The following is a 22,974-nucleotide window of genomic DNA, read 5'->3' on the forward strand; positions in this document are numbered from 1 at the left end:
TACGTTTGAAGAGAACCGAGACCCGGCCCTTTCTCTCGACCTCCATAATTCCTGCCTAATCGTGTTCTCTTTAATTCGGGAAACTCCGATCCAGTTCCTTCAAGACTTGAAGGGAGAATAGGTGAACCGAGGTGTACTTCCAATTGTTAGAAAATGACTAGCTGAAGATCGGAAAGAGCGAATCTAATGTAGAAGGACGCCGATCGAGTTAGTACGAGCCAGCGACCCGAATTTATCCATCCTGTTTCCTTTTCCTTTTACCTTGATGAAAGGATACTCCAAGAAGCGGCTCGCAAAGTTGCGCCGATGGGTACTGGAAAAATATCAAGGAGAGTGAACATGGGTAATTATCGTGCTCAACGGTTCGATTAAAAATTAAAAACAGATACGCCCTAAACAACCTTCACCGAACGTGCAAGGGTGTATCGTGACAGAGTAATCATGAATATTTATGAATAATGTTTAATAATTTTTGTTTAACCTGTGATTGGAAGCTTCGCTTCCAATTTAATATGACATGAAAATAAATGTGGCCAAAACAGTCGGTGCATAATTATTATTTCACGATAATCATACCTACACTGTTAAAAACATGGTGTTAATTTTATAACATAGTTTTGAATAAAATGTATAACATGTGTTATAAATTTAGTACACACGTATATAATGAAATTATGAAGGATGTTAGTAATTTTATGATATATGTATCATAATTTCAGAACATTCGTATGTAGTAAAATGATGCAAAAAAAAAGGTAATAATTTTATTATAATTTTAGAAGACACATTTACAAAATTATAAAATAAAATCATAAGATTAAAAACTCATCTAAGAAAATTATAAATAACGTGTACCAAGTGACTTCCGAATATAAAATTTATAATTTTCCCACACAATTTCACACTATTATAACATAATGTTATAAAATTGTAAATTCATTTAGAAGTTTGCATCAAATCTGTACTGATACACTTTTAAGACATCAAATGTATAATTTTATTACAACCTTATGTACTAAAATATGAATTTTTTTAACAGTGTAGTAATACCTAATCACTTGCTTCAACCTATTATTAGAAGCTTCGCTTCCAATTTAACGTCATCCTCATTTTTAAGGGAGCCAGGAAAATTGCGGGTAAAGTTGAAGACCACTTCACCGATGAAATGGTGGGCGCCGAAAATTCACCAAAGGTGGATTCCAAGATTGGACCCCGATTATGTCCGTCGGTGGTGAACTGGGAGCTCAACGAAACGGTCAGCGTGAGCAGCGGCTCCAGTATGGGGATGAAAGTGCGACCCTTTGTCAAAAGAGGTGGCATAGAGCTCATCCACGCCTTCGAAGTTGAGAAAAAAATCGAGAGCAACCTGGATCCAGATCCAGATCCAACTTCCAATTCATTAGACAATACCTCCGAATCTCCGGTTACTTACGGAGTGGCGGTGGACTCGAAAAGAAGGAAGCGACGAGGAAAAGTCGAGGTCCCGAAGGTCCAAGATCCTGGAAGTCCAGCAAAGACCAAGATGGATAAAAGCGATTCCATCTCCAGGAGACTGGAGCTGATCAGAGAGCTCAATCGGAAGATCCTGTCCAATTGTGAGAAGTTCCATCAGCGGCCTAAAACCACAATTCGGAGTAAAACGACGTTAGGGAGTAAGAACGCCGTTAAACAATCTCGTTCTTTACCTTGGATGACCGAAATTGGAGGGTACGAAAAAAGAAAGGATTTAAAAGTGGCCTCTGTGGTCGGGGAACGTCGATTAAGGGATTTTAAGGTAGATAAGGACATGGTGGAGAAGACGGATCATCTGGAGGTGAATAGGCTGGCTAAGATGGGGAGGATGGATAGGATCGATGGCCTGGACAAAGTGAATAGACTGGAGAAGATCGATAGGGTGGGTAGGATCGATAAGGTGGAGAAGGAGGAAGATAAAAGCGGATGGATCAGAATCTGCACGGGCGTTGACAGTGCCCTGATTCATGTTGATTTCGATACCACTTGCAAGGATGTCTGCAGGGATACTCTGCTGCCTGAAGATGTCACCATTTTTGTGCAGGTGAATGATTGTGCTAAAAAATATTGTAAATTTGTCACTATCGCTTGAAGCTTCGTTCGGACATGTGATACTAATTTTATAGTATCTTAAAATAATACGTAACGTATGTAACAAATCTGGTACGGATCTTTCACACTTGATCAAAATCAAAAGAGAATGAGATTTATTTAGAGATTTGTAATAAGTGGGTATCAATTCACTTATAAGATGATTATTTTTTACGGTATATATTTAAAGGTACAAATGTTTAGTATCAATGGCCGCTATGTTTTAGTATGGAGGTGAACCGGGAAGGAGACTGTCGTACCTGGAAAATCCACTTAGAATCCAGGAATCCTTTTTGCGGAGATTAGGATACAGAGATGCATCCAGACGCAAGAATTTTGGCATCGATAAGGAGCTGAGGCACCTCATCGCTTTCCACACGGGTTAGCGTCAGCCTGAAGTTATTGCCTGAAATGTCGAAACACTTAACAGCGAAATCAAGTATTCTGCATTAATTTCGATTTTTATTCTAGGTCCTGCAGAGCCCTTGGCAGAATTAAAGGGCTATACCCGATGCGGACACGTCCTCGTGCTGAAGGGGTTGGTCTCACCCCAATGGAAGCGCCGCGCCCTTGCAGTCGTCGGATCCAGGCTCTTCCTCTACCCTGGTAATCAGTCTTTTGTTAAATCAGCATTCGAAATCGACAGTCCATACCTGAATCCGATATCAATTCGCAGCCTCTCCCGAGTCGCGACCCGAGTGGATGGAATTAGGCTTTGGAACTGACGACCTGGGCCGCACAATTGGGGGTGGCAGAGGAGGTGCCGTTTGTCACGCACCTCCTCGACTTGGCAAACTGGTACTTCGTGTCACTGGTTTGCCCATGATGTCACACGAAGAACCCCCAAGGCCCCATCCCGAGGCCAGACACCTGTACCTGGGTTTCCAGCACCCCTGGGACAGAGACCTCTGGCTTGGATGGCTTAGGAAGGTGAGTCGACATTGCCTTATTACCTCGTCGACTTAACGGGATCTGCGACTGCGCAAATAAAAAAGAGTAATTCGATTAAGCCTTTTCCTGAAAACAAGGCACTAAGATAGAGGAATCAAGAAACTGAATTTTTCAAGAAATACCTGGCTGATCTGAGCGGGTCTTTTCAATTTTCTCTTCTTTTTAACCCCTTCACTGTGGCTGGTCTATATAAAGGAAAGACATTACACGCCCTATTCCGATTTTTATGAAAATGGATATATCCATTAAACTAATTGGATTCTGAATTATTAATATCGTATTCGGATTCAACTACCGTAAAAACTTGTATAATATAATTTGTGCGAATTTAACATACCCAAACATGGCGTTAAGGACTAGGTAGCGTCGCGTGTATGTGCGTACGTACGTATGAATGCATTTGGAGCGAAACTCTGCCGAGTCTTCCAGGTCGAGTGAATCCCAGAACTCTTTTCCCACCTCAATAGCTCTGAGGGTTCATTTTTCCTATATTGTAAAGGGGTTAATTTCAAGAATCACGAAGGAAAACAAGTGAGTTACGTGAACTACCCGATGATGGTTTCGCTCCAGAGACGTCAGGAAATGACGAATTACGCTGTGAAGGGCGCTTCTCGTGCGCGATGTTAAACCGTCAGTCGTCGGTCGTCCGCCTCGCCGGCCCCACAGAACTCGGCGTCGCGACGTCGGCCGCGTCCGCGTCTTCCTCTGAAAAATGGCAACCATCCTTACGGCTTATTGCGGCACGGACTCTTTGGAGGTGACTCCAAAACGTTCGCGAAAATGCGAAACTACAAATTCCCTATAGAAATATCATTAATCATTCCCAATGCTGAACATAATTCCCGATTTACCGTTCCAGGGTAAGTGCACCGTGTACACTTGTTAAATTATCCAAAATGTGGTTTCTATTCCTGCCGGTTAAAGTTTAACGCTTCGTTTTCAAATTAAGTCGTTTCTCCTTTACATCCATTTCGAAGCACGGATTTCGCTATACGTTTTTAGGGTAAAAATTGTGTTTTAAATGTTAATTTTATATTTTTTTGTTGCGTCAATGGCCACTGGTCGTCCACGCACTTGGTCCTTGATACTCAAAGAATTCTTCCAGAAGGAAGTTAACAGTTCTGGACCAAATGCATCTTTGATATTGCAAGCAACTGCAGCTGCCTTTCAGCTCATCTCGAACTCGTGCAAGAGAATCGCCGGAATTCTCATCCTTTCCATTTTCAATTAAATAACCTGAATGAAACAGAAATTAATATTTGAGGCAATTATCGTATCAAAATGTGGAGCAAGTTTATTTCAGTTAAATAATTATTCCTTGAATTAACAACATTTTTCTTTGGTTCAACATTTTTTTTCTCAGGGTAGAAACTTTATTCGAATACAAAAGATCAAATGTTAAACCGCAAAGACCGCGACAATTTTCTGGACGGTCTAATACAATACTTTGTATGCCAGGATTCGTACAATAGATCGAATATAGGAATTGGAACAATTTCTATAAATCCGCATGTTTGTGCAACAATCGGTGCGCTTACCCTGAGGGTAACCCACAGTGTCAGTGATGGATTAGAGTGTGGATTGATGCGAGTTTCGGTCCCGTTAAGTAAACTCACGGTGCAATCACGCATTTCTAACGAGATCGATTAGGCCACGTCGGTGGCTTCAGGGTGCAGCGGAAAACTGGACCTCGATAAGGTTGGACTGTCCAGGATCCCGGAGAGCGTCCTCGCCTTTTCGGTAGAAGAGCTCCTCCTCGGGGAGAACCAGCTGGCCTACCCCGAGAGCAACCTGGCGGTCCTACAAAGGTGAGTCGTTCAAAAGGTACACTGATAAGAAAGGCCTCACTGATCCAATGAAAATTTGAACAATGCTCATTCGGATCAAATGACAGGGTTTTGATAGAATAACATGTAACTACCTCAAAGAAATATCTGTTTTTTGTTCAAAGAAATTATAATATTCTGCGAATTTCATTAAAACGCGTCTAATTGCGACAAATAACGGTGGATTATTGTATTCGATCTAAGGAAAAAAATAATTTCTTAGATATGAAGAAATATCTCATTTCATTGAACGGAAAAAAACGTTTGAATAAAAAATTTGTTTTCTTACAAGAAAATCATGTCTGAATGAAAGTAAACAAATTACATGTATAGTTTCGACTTCTTACTTCATTATTTTAAGGTATTACATATTCGATCGATGCAGTGCACCAAAGTTAAACATTCGGAATTTTTAGGCGAAGACTATATTTCTTTAATTTTATACAGCAGTTTCTTTGTCTCCATTCAAAGAAATAATTTCTTGGAGAGAAAAAAAAATTGTTTTCTTAGCGTATACTTTACACCTGAGGATTAATAATTCCAGTAAAGGTAGAGTTTTGTATTAAATCTCCTGCTTGTAGATTCCAGAACCTCCGTTTCGCCAGCCTGAGGGACAACGGGCTGGAGGCGATCCCTCGGGAACTATTTGAACTGAGGGGACTTACTCGCCTGGACCTTTCGGGAAATAGGATCCATCGCGTCCCCGCTGAAATCAGCCGATTGGTTAAGTACGTCCTTGTTTATCTCACAAGTCATTAATAAATACCTCCAACAATCATTGAATGCGTCTATGAAATTACGAAACTTTGGGTGGCCATCTTGAATCCTGTTTTCACCCCGTTTATGTCACGTCGTGGACAAGTCTATATTAAACTCAACACTGGTCTCCTTGGACTCAATGATGACGTGAAATTGATAAGGGGCCCCGGAAATCGCTTTGACTGTGTCCTGACAGAGGTAGAAGCATCGAACCGAGAAAAACTTCAGGTGGCAGACCCCGGACGGTACTCGCAAACTGGAACGAACGACGATCACGGTGATTGCCGATCAGTTCCGAACTCTCCCGATCGCCGTGGGCCGATTGGATGGTACCTAAGAGTAAAGAGATGCAAGAAAAAGTACGAAATATTCTACAAAATGAACGGAAATAACTATATACCTTGAATCTAATTGAGAATGACAGTAACGGCTACTTCGAACTGTGTTTATATCGGTTTAACATAGGGATGATCGCTATCAAAGAAAGATGGCCGCCCCTAACGTCTTGAGCGTCACCTACGCAGCGAACCATCCATCCCTGTTTTAATAGTTCCATTGTTTATACCAGAACTAAAAGTATACTTTGGAGATGACCATTTATTAAATGATTACTATCTGCGGATTGCAACAAGTGGTTGCAGACGACGCTGATTAACATCACGAAAGCGAAATTCCAAGATGGCGGCACGACGCTGTTCCCTCCGCCGCGCGCTTATACCCTACCATTGTTACTCCCTCCCGAACCTTTTTAATCTCAAGATGGTACCATCTCGTACTTGGTACCTCCGATGGGAGGGTAACTAAGAGTACTTTTCACTTTCTCCATTTGTCGGCGATCGAATTATCTCACGTTGGACGATCGAACCGGGAGAAAGTGGGTGCGATGTATCGCGATTACTCTAGTTCAAACCACGGCTCTACCGGTTACGCGGTTCCCTGACCACGGGTGCCGAGTTTCCGTATTCGGATTTCTCCGCCGCGTAAACGTACTTCTGGGTGTCCATCAGTTGTACGCAAAAGTTGCACAACAGAAAGCGTGATTAATCACTCGCCGTGATTTTTCGCAAGGGACGTGCCGCGTCGGGTGCTACTTGTCCTTTACGCGATTTTTCCTCGCATACTGGAACCGTGACGTCACTTTATGTAGCTAAAAAAATCACGAAGATTAAAAGAGACTGCCCGTTGAATATTTCCATTTGAACTCGCCGACAAAGGTAACCTCTCTGCAAAAAAATTCACGAAAGTAAAAAAAAAAACTGGAGAAATTTACGTAATTTTCACTTCATGGTTTCTTCGCGTGCGTGGATTTTATGAATATCTTCAACCCAGCGCGTCGATTTAACTACGAAAAAGATCAAATGAAGAGTTGTTTCATTTCTTTCTTTTTACATGAAACGGCGCAGTGAAGTGTGACGATAATTTGTCCAAGATTAAAAGAGCGAGAGGAAAGGTCGCCCCTGTATAAGCTCTCTTCCCTTTTTGTTGGTTTTATGAGAACGGCAATGGAATGGCTAAATTTGCGGGCTCGTCGTATCTTATCTCCATGGTTCGAGGACTCCCAAAAGAATGTCCCTTCGTCAGACATGGGAGGAAAAGAGAAAAACGATCGGAGGAGGAACTACGGTGTGAACACCTTATCCCTCGTGGCCGCGTAACGTTACGGCCTCCCGCGCTGCCGTCGCCGTTCTCTTTCACCAACCTCGTGGTCCGTTAGTGCCGGGGGTAGACCAGGGTCAAAGAAACGGGGGTGGGCACTTCGTTCCTCCTCTCGTTACGTTGAATTTCTTCCGATAGCAGTCGCCGATCGGACGTACCCGCGGTACGGGCACGCGATCCTCGGTCCTCGACCTTCCAAGTGTGCAACGTTTCGTTTTTTTTTTTCTGTTATCGCACCCCAAACTGATTTGAGGTTTATTTTTAAGCCGATTTTGAGATTTCGTACACTGAAAGAAAATTCATTGAACCAAAGAGATATATTTTTAATTCAAAGAATAATTACGCGTTGCGTCCAATTAATTGAATTTTATTTCAGTTAAATAATCATTCTTTGAATGAACAAAATATTTCTCTGGTTCAATGAATATTTTTTTCAGTGTATTTCGCGAGTAGAACCTCCCGAGTAGAACCTCGCGAGTAGAACCTCCATCCAGGTCGAAGAAATTTTGTTTATTTCTGTGATCGCACCACAAATTGATTTGAGGTTTATTTTTTAAGCCAATTTTGGGGGTTTTTTACGGAAAACTTCTATGAAACAGGAAAAGAGTAATCTAAAATTGACCTCAAAACCCTCAAAACTGGCTTAACCCTTTGGCTGCAAAAGGCGTACATTCAACATTTGGTCCATTATTGCGTGCACGCGGTGGCAAATTTCGCCTATACGTCAAAAGGGCTTAACAGTCAAAAGGTTAACAATAAACCCCAAAAGGCTTGAGCTCCGACCACGAGGAGCCAAAATATTAACTAAATTTATGAAATAATAATAACATATGTTAATGCGGAATCGAGATTATGTTGATATCGTATTTCAATGAAGGAAATTAACGTTTGGACTCGTGATGACTTTAAGGATATTTTCTGAAGAGGGAATGCCTCTTCAGGGTGAAAGTGAAAGAAGACATTTTCGGAATTGATTGCCTGCCCAGAGGGATCTGTAAGAAGAGTGTTCTCCTTTTGTGAAATATTTATTTAACGAGGGAGGAGTAACTCGCGAGACGGTTGCGCACGGTTGCACGGGTGCATCGACCCACCAGAAGAAAAGCGAAAGGCTTTTGCCGCAGGCAACATTTTTAGTTAAATCCCTTCGTGGAATTGTTGTAAATATCGTTGACGGTTTTTTGAGCTGTGTAAAGCCACGCCTTAACGGTACGACAACGATCCACATAATCAACAGTTAAAATTGCAGACAATTTAAGGATCTTAGACCATTCTCAAATATCTCGCATAACAAAAACTATAAGCGTAATGATATTTAAGGACTGGTAAATCGAATTGTCGAAAATCGACACCATATTATATTTTTTGCGATTTAATTGACCGGTTGTTATGTCCGCCGTTGCGCTAACTACGAGGTAAAAAATTGAAAAATCGCCTATTAACACGTTCAGTGCCGAAACAAATGACGAGTACGCTGTCGTGAATAGACCGTGGGGCGTATAGGCCCCACGCGACAGGGAACGTGTTAAAAATAAATGTAATTCCACGGGTGTCAAGACCTTCCTTGAGGTCTCTGTGTTCACGTGATAAAATTTTAAACGATTTCATTCACTTTGTTTAGATATAAGTTTCATAAACACGTGATCCCTTAGACGCCACTTTCACGTCGCCTTAATTATCGGTTGATCGCTCATTCTGTTATAATGCATTAATTTTTTATTTACATTTTTTCCAGCCTCGAAGAGCTAATCCTGGATCGAAATGAACTCACGGACCTTCCTGACGAGATAACCGAGCTGACGAATCTGTTCGGCGTTTCCCTTGTGGGGAATTCTTACGGATCACCGCCGTCCTTCTTGGATATGCGTGCTCTTCCTCTGACGGTAAGTCAGATCGCCATTGTTCAAATGATGACTTCTTCGAACAATGTGCTTTAAAAGAAAAATATGTGCACACCAACTCTAATGGATACTTTTAGTAAGGGGACAAAAATGTCCGCCTTAATCATCGTCGCACGCTTCCTTTGAACCCGATTTTTATTTCTGCTGAAATTTCGAAACTGGAACCGCCCATCGAAAGACTCGAGGCTTACGAAACGTTCGCTCACCGTTACTTAGTTACTTCGTAGTTCGTTCCGCTCACCGAATCACGACTTATCCGACCGTTTTCACTTTTCAGGAGGTTCTCTCAAGAGGAGGGTCCGTTAAATCGTACAAAGACGACAAGGATGATCGAGCCAAATTGCACGAGGTCAACCTCAGGAACAACCGGCTAAAAGGGAACATAATTTTGGGGAATTACGGCGTAAGCTTCCCAACGCAATGAAACGACCTAACAAAAGGCTAAATTTAGGAAGAAAAATTGTCTATATTTCATAATTTACGTTTCTCCATGGCAGAACCTCACGCAGCTGGATGTCAGCGAGAACAGCATCGAGAAGCTGGATATCGGCGCTCTTCAGGAACTACGAATCGTACGCTGTGCTCGAAACGCACTTACGGAATTAAGAGTCTGCGGTAGGAACCTGGTATCACTAATCGCTGGTAATAATAGTAAGTGCATTTTTCAATCGGGCTTACTTCGAAGAAGGCAGCCAGACCTGATTGCTTTGTTCCACTTCCACAGAACTGAAGAAGCTGATCATCGAGCCAGTCCCCACGAATCTGGAACATCTCGACGTCTCTTAGTAAGTGAATCCACAAATAACAGAATTTTAAATTCGATTTTCCAAATTCGGTACAGTTGTCCGTTGTTTCTTCCTTAATCTTCTTAAGTCTTGATTAGAGTTACCCGTAATCGCCTTTTCAGCAACGAGCTGGATGCATTGCCAGAGTGGATTCCGGAACTTCCAGTTCTGCGAGCCCTTTTTGCGTCCCACAATAGCTTAACGGTGCTACCGGACAAGCTGCTATCTCAGCTGACAAGGTTGGAGGTTCTTCATCTACCCCACAACAGGCTTCAAGCCCTGCCACCACCTGGCAGGACCTTAAACATCGTTCACCTGACCCTGCAAGGGAACGCCCTAACGGCGTTGCCAGCCAATTTCTTCGCCAACACCAAAACGTAAACCCTCTATAATTTCACTTACTTAAAAAATTGTCTTGTTGCTTCCTAGTAAATTAAACTTCAAACTAAAGGAGAACAATTGGAATTGGCGCTGCGTGTGGAAACGTTAATACATGTCCTTTTCGATAGAGGACAAAGGTGGATTACCATAATCGTGGCCGATTCATGATTGTTCACCGTTCTTTCAGGCTGAAGATCTTGAACCTATCAAAGAATCGTCTCTCCGAACTCATATATCCCGAGGAAGATAAAAATCCTCGATTCTGTAGTGCCCTGGAGAAGCTCTACCTCACTGGAAATTGTCTCACGGATGCTGCACTGGATGCACTCTCTAAATTTACCGCTTTGAGGGTTCTTCACGTCGCCTACAACACGTTGGATACTCTTCCTGAAAGGTATTACAGATAAATCTTCAGGTATTCGAATAGACACACCTCATCCGTCGATGGGTATAATTTCTAAAATACAATTAGAAGAGATAAAACCTTCATTGTACATACACGTGGATTCAAGTTATTGGAGTGAATTAAGATTCGAAAAACGTGGATGTCAATCTCATCAGGTGATATTGTACCAGAGGCCATCCAGCATCGTAATCGATCGTTGACGTGGCTGGCTCTCTAATCGATCGATTGATCATCGATCCGCGTCTCGCGTCGTTAAACGAAAATGCCCATAGCGCAGAAGGGAAGGATAAAGATGAAACTGAAACAATGCACAATCACCGCAAATGTAAAATTAAATACAGCGTACAGAGCGCGGTGAATAAATGCATGCAAAGTGAAACCGGTATAGCAATGCATTGCATTATGCACTCTTTTTTCAATTTCAGTTGCGTCGCAGCGTGGAGTGACCTGGAAGAGCTGGTCTTATCTGGGAACCGACTTCAGTACCTGCCGGATAACATTGCCAATTTGCCCCATTTGCGGGTTCTTCGAGTACACTCCAATCGACTGTTGTCCTGTCCAGCCTTCGACAAATCTTTGAATCTCAGGGTGCGTTATCGAGAGGGACATGTCATGTACCTATACACGCAGAAAAATATTTAGTTGAACCAATAAAATGTTTGTTGGTTCAACCAAATATTTGGTTATTATCGTTTTAATCTCACTGCATATTCTTAGAGGATAATGTTCCTTTTATAAAAGTGAACTAAAATTCAGTTCGCTCAAGCGAAACGTTTTCTGAAATTAGCCAAATGCAGCCGATCAAACGATTATGTTAAATCAACCAAATTATTTTTCTGCGGGTAGAAGACCTGATATTTAATCGATTTCACTCATTTCAGGTTCTCGACGTGGCGCATAATCGGCTGGACCGAATAAATCTAGCAACTTTGGTGCCGCCGCAGTTGCAATTCCTCGATATATCCTGCAATTCCCGATTGCACGTCGACCCCCGTCAGTTCCAAGCATACAGATCTCACAGGCCCGTTTCCCTGGTGGACGTGTCGGGGCAAAATAGAGTAAACTTACCCTCTCGACCTGAGAATGGAGAAAGCAAGGATCCCCAGGACAAGGACGACCGAGAAGCCACCTCCGATGGCGGCTCGGATCGACCCTGGAGAGTCGGCTTCTCCGAGACTGCAGGAACCCGAGAGAGGTCTAAATATTAATATTTATATTCATATCACGGAGGAAAAGGAGTTCATTCAACCACAGAAATATTACATCCCATTTATTCAAGTTTATTATTAACAAATCATTTTCCCATTAGACTTTACGTCACGCAGCTCCGAATGCCGTCATTCTGCAACACGGAGGGCCTGTTCGGGCTGTTCGACGGGGGAAGCAACCAGACAGCTCCAGGTATCCTCCAGGAGGCCGTGCCGCGACTTCTTCTGGAAGAAAGGACTATTAGGGAGACCTCTAAGGACTACCTGAAGTACACCTTACTATCAGCACACAGGGAGCTGAAGGAAGACGGGCAAAAATACGGAGTGGACGCCACATTGGTCCACTTGACTTGCCAGCCTTCCTCTCGAGGTCATCCTCGATCCTTGAAAAAATACACCCTGAGGGTGGCATCCTCAGGAGACGCCAACGCAATTTTGTGCAGAGCCGCTGGTCCCTTGACCCTAGCCTGGCGAGGAGCTAGAAAGTTGCGAGAGCGTCGTCGTCGACGACGACAGCGACCTGTACCGACGTCGACGTCGACCTCGGCGTCAACCTCGCCATCGTCGCCGCAGCATCGATTGGGACATTCGGCGATGTTCCCACTGGTGGTGCCCGATCCCGTGGCCGAAGAGGTTCCTCTGGAAGACGACGACGAGTTCATCATCCTGGCGAATCGATGGCTCTGGGAGGTCCTGGGCGTCGAGGAGGCCGTTAGAGAAGCCAGGGCGGAAGCGAACCCGGTACTTGCAGCAAAGAGGCTGCAGGACCTGGCACAGGCCTATGGGGCTGAAGAGAACCTCAGCGTCCTCGTCGTGCGACTTGGGACGGGCGGAAGCACCGCCCTGGGGGGTGTCCCCGGTCGCCTGGGTGCACAGGGATGTCGTTGCCCCTGCTGCAGGGCACCGGCACCTCACGAAACCCCTGCGCCCTGCTGCTGCCACGGCACTGACCCTCGGTACACGAATGGAGTCCTCAAGAGTCTCATCGACAGGTAAAAGTCACCTGTTTCGACCTGGACAATTCCGGTCCCTAGACGACTAAATTTTGCTCACGGGAAATGATGTTTCAGATGATATAATACCTAGAACTTTTTTATTAACATCAATTACTCAACTCCTTTGTATCACCTTAATATCCCGTGTCTTCAGGTCGCTGAACGAGAAAACTCGTAACCTCCCCGCCAGAGAGTCGAAGGACGAGTCAGCGTGCGATGGCTCAGTGTGCGCGGATGAGCGCGGTTCTCCCAGCGGCCAGTCCGGACAGTCTGGCCAATCCGGCCAATCGGGGATCTCCAGCCAGTCCGGCCAATCGGAGTCCAGGATGCGGGCACATGCGCGGCCCCGCATCGTCGACGGCTCTTCGGCGTCGTCGCGCGTGTGGACCGGCAGTGCGGCCTCGCGCGCAGCAGCGAAAGCGCAGGTGGATCTCTCGGTGGAGAAGGAGGACGCCTTCGAGAGGTCAGCGAACCTCAGCGAGGAGCAACTGCGCTGCTGGGAATATATGCTCGAGCAGAACACCCAGCTGCTCTTCGATAAGGAGCTGGACACCCTGACGACGTCGCCCCTGCACAGGGGACAGTCGAGGTCGACGCCGCAGCTCGCCGTGAACCTCCCTTTCCTTTCCAAACGATTTGGCAGCGCAAGGGCCTTCGAACAGCGAGGAGGCCCCAGGGTGCCAACGGGACCACCTCCATCTGCGAGCCGCCTTAACGCTGCGACGAGAAGACCTCCCCATGGGGGTCCGAATGCCGCGTATTTCGGAAGCCTGCAAAGGCTCATGCCCTACAACCTGGAGTACGACTTCGCCGTCATCCGAGAAAGGGGCAGTGGCCTTGACTCCTTGGAGCAGGATGCGTCGAGGATGCAGCAGTACTGGGGTGTCGCCACCACGGAACTGTGATCGCGCATTTGTCGTTGAAATTAGGTTTTAAGGCGATATGAAACTGGCGTCCGAGGGGTCAATCGTTCGACACTTTTCTCATAACTAGATGTGCCGAATTGTTTGAAAGTTTTCCACGTGGATGTAGAGGTCCTAAGGAAGGTCCCTACTCCCATGAAATTTAATATTTATTATTGTTTATAACAGGTTTTTAATTTTTTGTAACCAAGTGAGATTTTATAGGTGTCGGGACCTCTCTTATGGTTTCTACATTCACGTGGTAAAATTTCAAACGATTCGGTACACCCAGGTTACAGACAAGTTTCATAAACGATTAATCCGAGGGATGTAATTGCTGAGTGCAACGAAACGCTCTGATTGGCTTTCAATTTTACTCTGAAAACTATGAGCAGCTGTTGTAAACACGACTAATTTCAATTTTAACCGGATTCTTGGGAGGTGCAGAATATCTATTTTATTGCTACATCTACTACCTTTCACGGAATGCGGTACTTGAGTCAAACGATGCCGGTGTATCAATTTTTTTACCTTGAGATACAGCAAGAAACATATTTTATTGAGGAGTGGGCACATTGTAGCTGCAATAAGAGAAGAGAAATTCCTGGTATTGGTTTTTTACGAGCCTTATACCTTTCTCTCCGCAAAACCGAGTCTCTGTAGTCCATTCTACAATTCCAGGTGCATGAATCACCTGGAGAGAACGACAAATTGCGAACGCAAAGCGTTCGTTTTCTGAAATCGAATACTCCAACACATCGAATTTTTCATACCGTTACTACTTAAGGCGATGTCAAAGTGACATCTCATTTATGAAACTTTTCTCCGAGATGGTTGTACCGAATCGTTCCAAACTTTACACTATGAAAATGGAGGCTATTGAAAAGGTCTTAACATCCATGAAATTAAAATTATTTTTTCTAATTTGCTTATAGATTTTTTTACATTTTTTATAAACAATGAAATGTCATGAATGGCAAAACCTTCCTTAGAGCCACTATATCCGGGGTATAAAATTTGAAACGATTCGATACACCCAGTTTGGAGAAAAGTTTCATGAACGATTGACTCCTCAGATGCCACTTTCATAACCCCTTAAATCCCTGGTAATGCCACACAACTGTACATTTTGAGAGAAGAGTATTATTTTAACATTACTCGTGGCATTAACAGTGATAGTAGTAATTGCGTTACCGAGGTCAACGTACAAATAGCGAACAATAACTGAAGACTGCATAGACGATTACGATATAGTGACAATGAAATCTAACGATCGGCGCCGTGGTGCTGATATCTTGTAAAAAAAGATGTTTTATAATTGGACATAAATTGTGAATAATAAAACGCGTTCGAAAATTAACCCAAAGTCCCTCATAAATTAGGAAGAGAATTCTGATTTCCGTCACGGTGCAGTCATCGTGCAGCTGCTCGAAACAAAGAATATTATAAATAACTAAAATCATGACAAATTCATCCGTTTTGCGAAATAGAATATGCGACAATCTTAAAACAGAGTTGACGCAAAATTGTAGATACAATATGCCTATATTTTTTATTTTGCACGACTGCATTTCCTATCGTAACCGCAATGTCATTTTTTTTTTCACGAAGGATGTAAACATTGTGTTTGCGACCATATCGGCTAGTCAATAATTAATGCCGTGCGGTAGTTTCCTAATTATCTTTCGAGTTCGATTCGACCTGGTTGGCCAATCGTGTTTACACGATCGGTGACGAGTTTCTTTACTATCTCTGTTTGTATTGCGGGAAACAAGTCGCGTTCCACAGTCTGCGAAATGTCTTAAGATAAGCCTTCAAGTACATACATCTCGGAGTCATCAATAGATTATCGCCTCAGATCAACTGATCAACGTTTCATGTTGTTTATGCAAAAACACTCGTGCTAGATCCGCAATCATATATCGCCTGATGCTGAAATCAAGCTTCTCTAATTAGGATCCTTAATTTTAACGAATTCGTAAAAATTCCAATTTAACAGCGTGTCGTGCACTTTTACCTCCGTGATTAAATATCTGCCACGTGATCTAATCATTACCGCCGTTTCTAAAGGAATAATTATTACTATTTGGAATAACCGGTAATTAAAACGTTTCGCTTACTTGTGAACGCAGAAGAGCCGGTAAAAACGGTCATCAACTCTATTTGTACTTCTTTTTTAAGTGAAATTTCTTACGTCACTGTATTACTTATAAATTCGCATGTTACGAAAGAGACCCATTTCGAAAAGTGAAACTCTTCTATTTTACAATTAATTACAATCTATATTCATCTTCGCGTTTTAATACGAACACAATTTGCGTAAACATTCTCGTTAGTGATAGTGCACAATTCTCTCATTTAAGATGAAATATGAATTATGCAAATAGGAAGTAAAAAGAATTATACCGAAAACACCCAGTACTGGTAATTGGCGAAAGAATAATTAATAGTAATTAATAATATCCGATTCTCATCAAGTTTCACTTCCAACTCAGGTGACGCAGCGATTTTTGTTTTTCTAAGAACTGTTGACTACTCCACCTACAAAATCCAAACAATATGTGCAGGAATTTGGGAGATTCTCAAAAGTCGTAAAAGGTTACAATGTTTACGAAGAGATATGCGACAAGGCCATTACTCTGAATTTCGAGAGTAATACGACTGATTCCTAGCTTCTGCTTTCGCGGTCGGCGACGACCTTCACTCGGGTTTCCTAAAGCACGCTATCACCGGTGTTATTTTTATATTCACCGAGCTCGCCAGTAACAGTCGGTCGCTCCGCGCACACGTTGCGCTTTCCGACATCGCGAACTAATTTTCTAACTAAAACAATTCTCCGAGATTGCATAATTACAAAGATATCGCGACCGCTGTGGAAATTCCGGACTTAATTCTCTGAATAAAAAAAAAAATCGTCTCAAGCGTTGTTTCTCCAAAACAAATAATTCCATCGTCAAATAAAAACACATTACCTCGTGGTCCTTAAAATTAAAATTATCTAGAATGCTCAGCGCACGCGGACATTTTTACACGTTAACGCTGCACTTTGCCGCGTGTTTTTTACATGTTAATTGGACCAAGTCGAGACAAGGGGGAGGGACTTCATCTCCCTTTTTATTATTACTCCGATGTGTCACTGTTATTGCGTGGAACACGTGTCAGTGGTCCAGTGCGCCTTCGGTTCCGCATCGTGTAAAGTGATCTTTCCGAGAGCGCGCAAGCACATCCGCTCTCGCTCGCCATTGGACGGCGACTGATGGCGCTACGAGAGTGCGCGGAGCAGCGCGGGGCGCAAGTCGGGACTGCGCGTGCGCGGGAACGCTCGCGCGTATTTCTCCCTCAATCTGGCAGCGCGACTGAAATTTTAGTCTGTTGGCGGGCGTCGATCGCACAGGTGCGTTTTGTTCTGCTCCATCAGAAGACGAAACCGCCGCGGTTCCTTTTACGCCCGTCCCGAATTGACGGTCCATCCTTAAGCAGACACTGACCAACACGTGGCACAAGCCGAAGGGTGAGAACTCAAAATAATTTCCACATCTCGTTACAATCTGTAACTGCATAAATTTCTCTTCTTACATCCGAGAGATCTGAAGGCTTGAAAATGGTTTAAAACATTCGAGCGTTGCGTAGTATCCGTCAAAGTACTTGATGATCAAAAGAAGATATATTCGTAAACTTAAGTAACGAGATTTAAATTAAAAGTATTACGACACTTTAATCGTATAATTAATACAGAAATTCAACTTGATCGTGTAAAAATATCCGAATTACTTGAATAATTTTAGGAGATGCTTAATGAAAAAATCGTTTGATTAGAGGCGACCGGTTTTATGAAAAATTGTCGAAAGTTAAATTGAACTCCTTTGTTAAATACTTCCTCGAAGATTTTCGGACGGATAAAAGTGACAGTATTATTTGGGCTGGTCAACGAGACAAGTGATGTAATATTTCCTCAGCGTGATTTCTCCATCCGTGCAAATATTAATCCGGGTGTTCCTGGCAGAGGGGGAATCATCGTACCCCCGTATCTTCCATGGAATCATCCCAAGGGAGCTCCCCTGATGACTCGGTCAATTAGAACATTTAATTCCTAAATGGCCTTTTTCCTGTCGTTCGATCGTTTCCGATTTAAGCCCACCTGGAATATTTTCCCCTCAGTTGCACGTCGTTCCTCGTGGATATTAATCTTCGCGTCATTTAACAATTGACATTTATCTTATGAAACGAAGTACCTACCCCGTGACGATTACAACGATGATGACAATGATAATGGCAATGATAATAGTCCCACGCGCATTTACCCTCTTTTTTATTTTTGTTAAGAAAGCCTGACATCTTTCGATTAGTCACGCATTATTAAAAATTAAACATTCACGCACTTCCGGTACACAAGATTGTAGTAGCAAATTATAAATTTGATGTCTTATAAAATTACAATATTTCTTTAACTCTCTTTTATTGCTTGGGTTTAATCGTAATTCAATAATGAAGCACGTCATTATTTCTTCGACTCATGGACTGACTTGTACCGACTTGAACTAGCCCATGCTCGCAGAACGAGAAGAGATATTGAAGAAGTGTTAAAGAAGTTTAAAGAAAAACAGTGGTCCTCCTATTGATAAGCCATTTGTACGGGTGAACGCAAAAATATAATATTTTCACCCTGAAGAAAAAGTGAAAAGTACACGAAAAGATCTGTACTCGACAATGAGGCGAAAATAAAAGAATACGGACAAACAACACGATTCGTGCAGATTCGTGCATGTTGGGGCAAATGTTTCGGAAGCCGAAGGAAAAACGTCCGAACATTACGTAAACATGCATATGCATACATGCTAAGTCCAGGAAATTGCCAGGAGGATTGGCAATTTTTTAACAGAGGCAATTCCCTCGAATCGATTTCCAAAAATCTCGAAAAGAAAAGTAATATCCCGCAGGAAAGCCGTATTAAATATATTCAAGCGCAGAGAACCGGAGATGCGTTTCCGATTGCGGGGAAACGCTGACGTCGAGATAAACGACGTGATGGGTTAAACGTCCCGACGCAGTCGAGTTCGGCTATGAATCTGCGAAACCGAGTCTATGTACATATTTTACGTATATATATGCTCAGGGTGTTACAAAAATGAACCCAATGTACTCTACGTTATCCTTGTTGAAAATGTAGTCGGAAAGTCCTGTACTATTTTTTATTTTGTACACCGCACTGTTTATTTGTAATAATTAATTAAAATGTGGCCAACCAGACGCGTCGATTAGATGAACGCGTATGAGTTGCACTCTGCTATCTGCGATATAGAGACAACTTACAGCGACCTCCTCGACTCGCGTTCCGCAAATCGACGCGCCGAGTTGGCTATTTTTCAAATAATTATTACAGGTAAACAATGCGCTGTAGAAAAGAAAAGTATATTGCTTTTCGAATACATCTTCAACAAGGATAGCGCCGTTTAAACCGTGTGCATAATTTTTGCAAATGTACAATGTATTGTCTTTATGTATATACGCATACGTGTACATGGCGATGCGCGTGCACTATATTCACAAGTGTGACGAAAAGTGAGCCGCGGTCGAAAATATTTTGGCAAGTCACGTGGTTTTTTGCGTAATACGAATGGATGATCTTGACCCGTAGTAGCGGGTGAAAGCCGCATCGACCGCTAGGTTGCGCTGTTCCCCGGAACGCTGCGAAGTTCAAGGTCACTGCAATTTGCCCAGGGAAGGGGGGGATTCCGTTCCTAGATATAATAGTTGTACCTGAGTAATCGAGTGCAATTTTATGTGTATTGCGTTGTGGAATCTAGTGGGAGTAAAATCAATGAAAATGAAAACGTACAAGACGCAATTTTAATTATTGATCCGACATTGTCAAACTCCGTTCCTAGATAACAGTTGTGCTCGAGTAATCGTGTGCAATATTACGTGTATTGCGTTGTGGAACCTGGTGGGAGTAGAATCAATAAAAATGAAAGAACGTGTAACACGCAATTTTGATTATTGATCCATTTTCGAACTCACGCTTGCCGTGGTTTTTTTATTGGGCGATTGCGCTGGTCGAACGCAGACGCGGAGATTGAAACACGTGTAATGCAATTGGACAAGTCACGTTGGCAGTGAATGCGCGATTAGCTCATTTTCTTACTTTTTATTCGTACTAATGCGTTTCAATGCCACTTTCCTATTTAAGCCTTGCACTTTCAGTGGCGGTGAATTTATAACCTTGCAGATACATATATCATGCATCTGCAGAATGCACTATATTGGAAACGTAATTTACGGATCTTCTACGACTTTCTACAATTTTCTATAGTAAACTACTTGGTTTACGTTATATACGTCAACCAAGTCAATAAACCTCGAAAAACACGAAATTATCCAACCATGAATTCAAGATCCTCGCGGTTTTCGGTAATGGCGCCTTTAGAAGCCATTGTCGGAAATATTGATAAACGTGTCTACGCACGCTCGACTCCCCACCGCTCGAGTCGAACCTCTATATAAGTCCATGGTCCGTGATCCATGCAGCAAGATACTTTTGGCAAGTCGAAGTTGGTAATCTTGCTAGGCGTTGTCATCGAATTCGTGGTATTCATCGAGTTGGATGTAGTTGGTCGCGACCTCTGAGGATAGAGGCTGCGCATTAGCTTCCGCGGTTGAAACACGGGAGTAGTCGGCCATATTGGTATGTGAATGCCAAACACAGCGTCAAAGTCCATTTTTGTGACAAATTGAACATCTTCAATTTTGTGCCCATGAAATAATTCGAAGATGTATTCTGCGTGGAATTTTGATCTTAGTCTTTCTTTTTCATTTTGGTCTGAATATAAAAAGTAGAAAAACCTATTCAAATCTCGCGCCACGTTTGGATATGGTTTACGACTACTCCCCCCCCCGTCCCGTTGCTTCACCCTCCCTTGTCTAAACTACCACCTTATGCCAGGTTCTCTATATTCAGAGGTCCATGGTCGCGACGAAGTGAACTCGCGGTGGTAAAAAGATCGGCGTTACGGCCGCGGGGCCGAAAGGTTTGGCCAAACCGGCGAACTGTGAGGACGACGCCGGACGCGAGTGGCCGCGAGCACGGGTTGCACCGCCATCGGAACGGTTAGAGAGCGACAACTACGTCATCCATCTTCATACTTTTCTGCCTGCCTTTTGAGGTTCCGCATTTCATCTCAGTTATGACAAGTGCCGAAGAGTCGAGGGGCCCGCTTGGTTCGCGTCCTAAATAGCTACCGTCACTCCGAGCGTGCGAAATCTCGAGTGAGTTTCCCCATTCCGTAGGACTAGCACGGCGTCGCGTGCTCTGCAGCCAGACGCCCATACCTGTGATAAAACCACGATCAAACAACTTTGTCAATATTCTTTTCAAATTTTTAAATCCCCTTGGACATTTCGAGGCCGTGCGGCTAGCTGTGAAACTGTATCACGATGCAGCTACATCGTTAAATGAAAGTTAATGCTTGTTAAATTATGTGTTCGATTACTATGTATACTTTTTATCGTTATTAGGATACGTCATTTTATTAAATGTATTTCTTAATTGTGTAAGACTTCCTTTATTTATCAGAGCTTTTTGTCCAAGGTGCTAGTGTCAATGGTTAAGCTTTTAGTAACATACGTAACGGAGAAAGTTCTTTAATCGTGGATAAAAGCTTTTACAGTTTGTGACAGAGGAGAACGTATCTCATTTTGATCAAGTATTTTGCAATGTAATCTGGACTCTAAGCTAAGAAAGCTTTTCTGATGGGGCTTTGGTGCCTTGAGAAAGCATGCGAATCTTTTAATGGTGTAATGGTGACAGACTTAACGGTCCACTTACGAGTGACCTTGAATGATTATGGGAACTTTATTATAGTATAGTATTATGACCGTCTTGTCTTAGCTAGAAAGGAAATTGATATGTCTCTTAGTAGCTAGAGCTAATGTGGCAATGGAAAGGTTCATAATTATTGACTCTTGTAGAAGTGGACAGGTAGACAATAAGAATTAGATAAAGATCCCATGTGAATCAAGACATTCAAATATTAAAATAGTCTGATTAAAATTATGCTATAAAAAAGATGCCTAATTCTTGCACATTTAATCATTGTTTGAATCGAATACTGCAGTGGATATGAAGTTAATGTACTTTGAACTTTAAAGAAAAGGAAGTCAGAGAGAGGGTAACTAGTAGGATATATCTTGCCTCTTAAAATTTACTAACTTTTCCACAGAATGGCAGCGTCTTTCTTAAGTTTGGTCAAGCATTCATGTAAGATTGTAAATCTTCTGTCTACAACAAATTCCTCATTACAGAATTTTAGCTGATGTGGAAAAAATAAGAAAAAAACAAAGAAAACTGAAGATAGAATCTATAGTAAAATGCAGCGGATGTGGTTTATAGAGAGTGAAGCTGATCGTCGGTCAAGGGAACCAAGCAAGCTGGAGAAAGGTACCACCACAGAAGTCGTGCAGGGACATATGTACGACATGAGGGGGACTAAACGAGACTGGATGTTCAGGGTTCAGGTATGATGAACTATGTTGTATACTTTATGTAAAAAAATTTCACTCTCATGTATACCTTTCTTGACTGAACAGACGCCCCCATTGGAGAAGAACGAATGTGTGTACGTGGTTGGTAACGTACCTGAAATAGGTGGTTGGAATCATAATCAGGCTTTACAATTAACACGAGAACGTAGTGCATCGGATTTGTGTGTACTCTTTGACGGCAATGGTAGCGGAGAATTCTCCAGTGACGATGGTCAGGACTTCGCAGCTTATAATTCCTATCAAGATTTAGATGAGTAAGTTTTAGTATTAGTTTTACAAGACGTTGCATGTACTACGAACGAATTTTGACACTTCATTGATGGGCATTATTACACAATTACTTCAACTTGCTATGGAAAAAACCGATCATATGCACGAGTCAATGAAAAAGTGATTCATCTCGTCTATTGCACAATGTACACATAACAAAGTTCTACGTGCATCGGCGAAGTGATTATGCTCTAAGACGCCACTAGGGCAACTCGAAGTCATAAAATATTTGCAGAAGTATCTTTTTAACTTAACTGGTAATGATGGCAAATTCCATGTCATATATCAACATGAGA

At 42.7% G+C, this 22,974-nt stretch overlaps 1 protein-coding gene across 1 annotated transcript; it reads left to right on the forward strand.

The window, feature by feature from the left end:
• The first annotated feature begins 1,822 nt into the window (after positions 1 to 1,822).
• LOC105703163 (protein phosphatase PHLPP-like protein) lies at positions 1,823 to 22,590 on the forward strand. The gene is made up of 18 exons (XM_012431328.1): positions 1,823 to 2,056; positions 2,331 to 2,484; positions 2,575 to 2,709; positions 2,780 to 3,033; positions 4,705 to 4,862; positions 5,462 to 5,608; positions 9,028 to 9,175; positions 9,471 to 9,596; positions 9,691 to 9,844; positions 9,918 to 9,978; positions 10,101 to 10,355; positions 10,547 to 10,753; positions 11,191 to 11,353; positions 11,647 to 11,960; positions 12,075 to 12,965; positions 13,123 to 17,381; positions 22,257 to 22,381; positions 22,454 to 22,590. Exons 1-16 carry the CDS (start codon positions 1,832 to 1,834, stop codon positions 13,871 to 13,873), a joined length of 4,143 nt encoding a protein of 1,380 aa, XP_012286751.1. The 5' UTR covers positions 1,823 to 1,831; the 3' UTR covers positions 13,874 to 17,381; positions 22,257 to 22,381; positions 22,454 to 22,590.
• The last annotated feature ends 384 nt before the right edge of the window (positions 22,591 to 22,974 follow it).

Source organism: Orussus abietinus, unplaced genomic scaffold, assembly GCF_000612105.2.
Source record: "Orussus abietinus isolate OABI.00-Male unplaced genomic scaffold, Oabi_2.0 scaffold627, whole genome shotgun sequence".
Lineage (NCBI taxonomy): Eukaryota > Metazoa > Arthropoda > Insecta > Hymenoptera > Orussidae > Orussus > Orussus abietinus.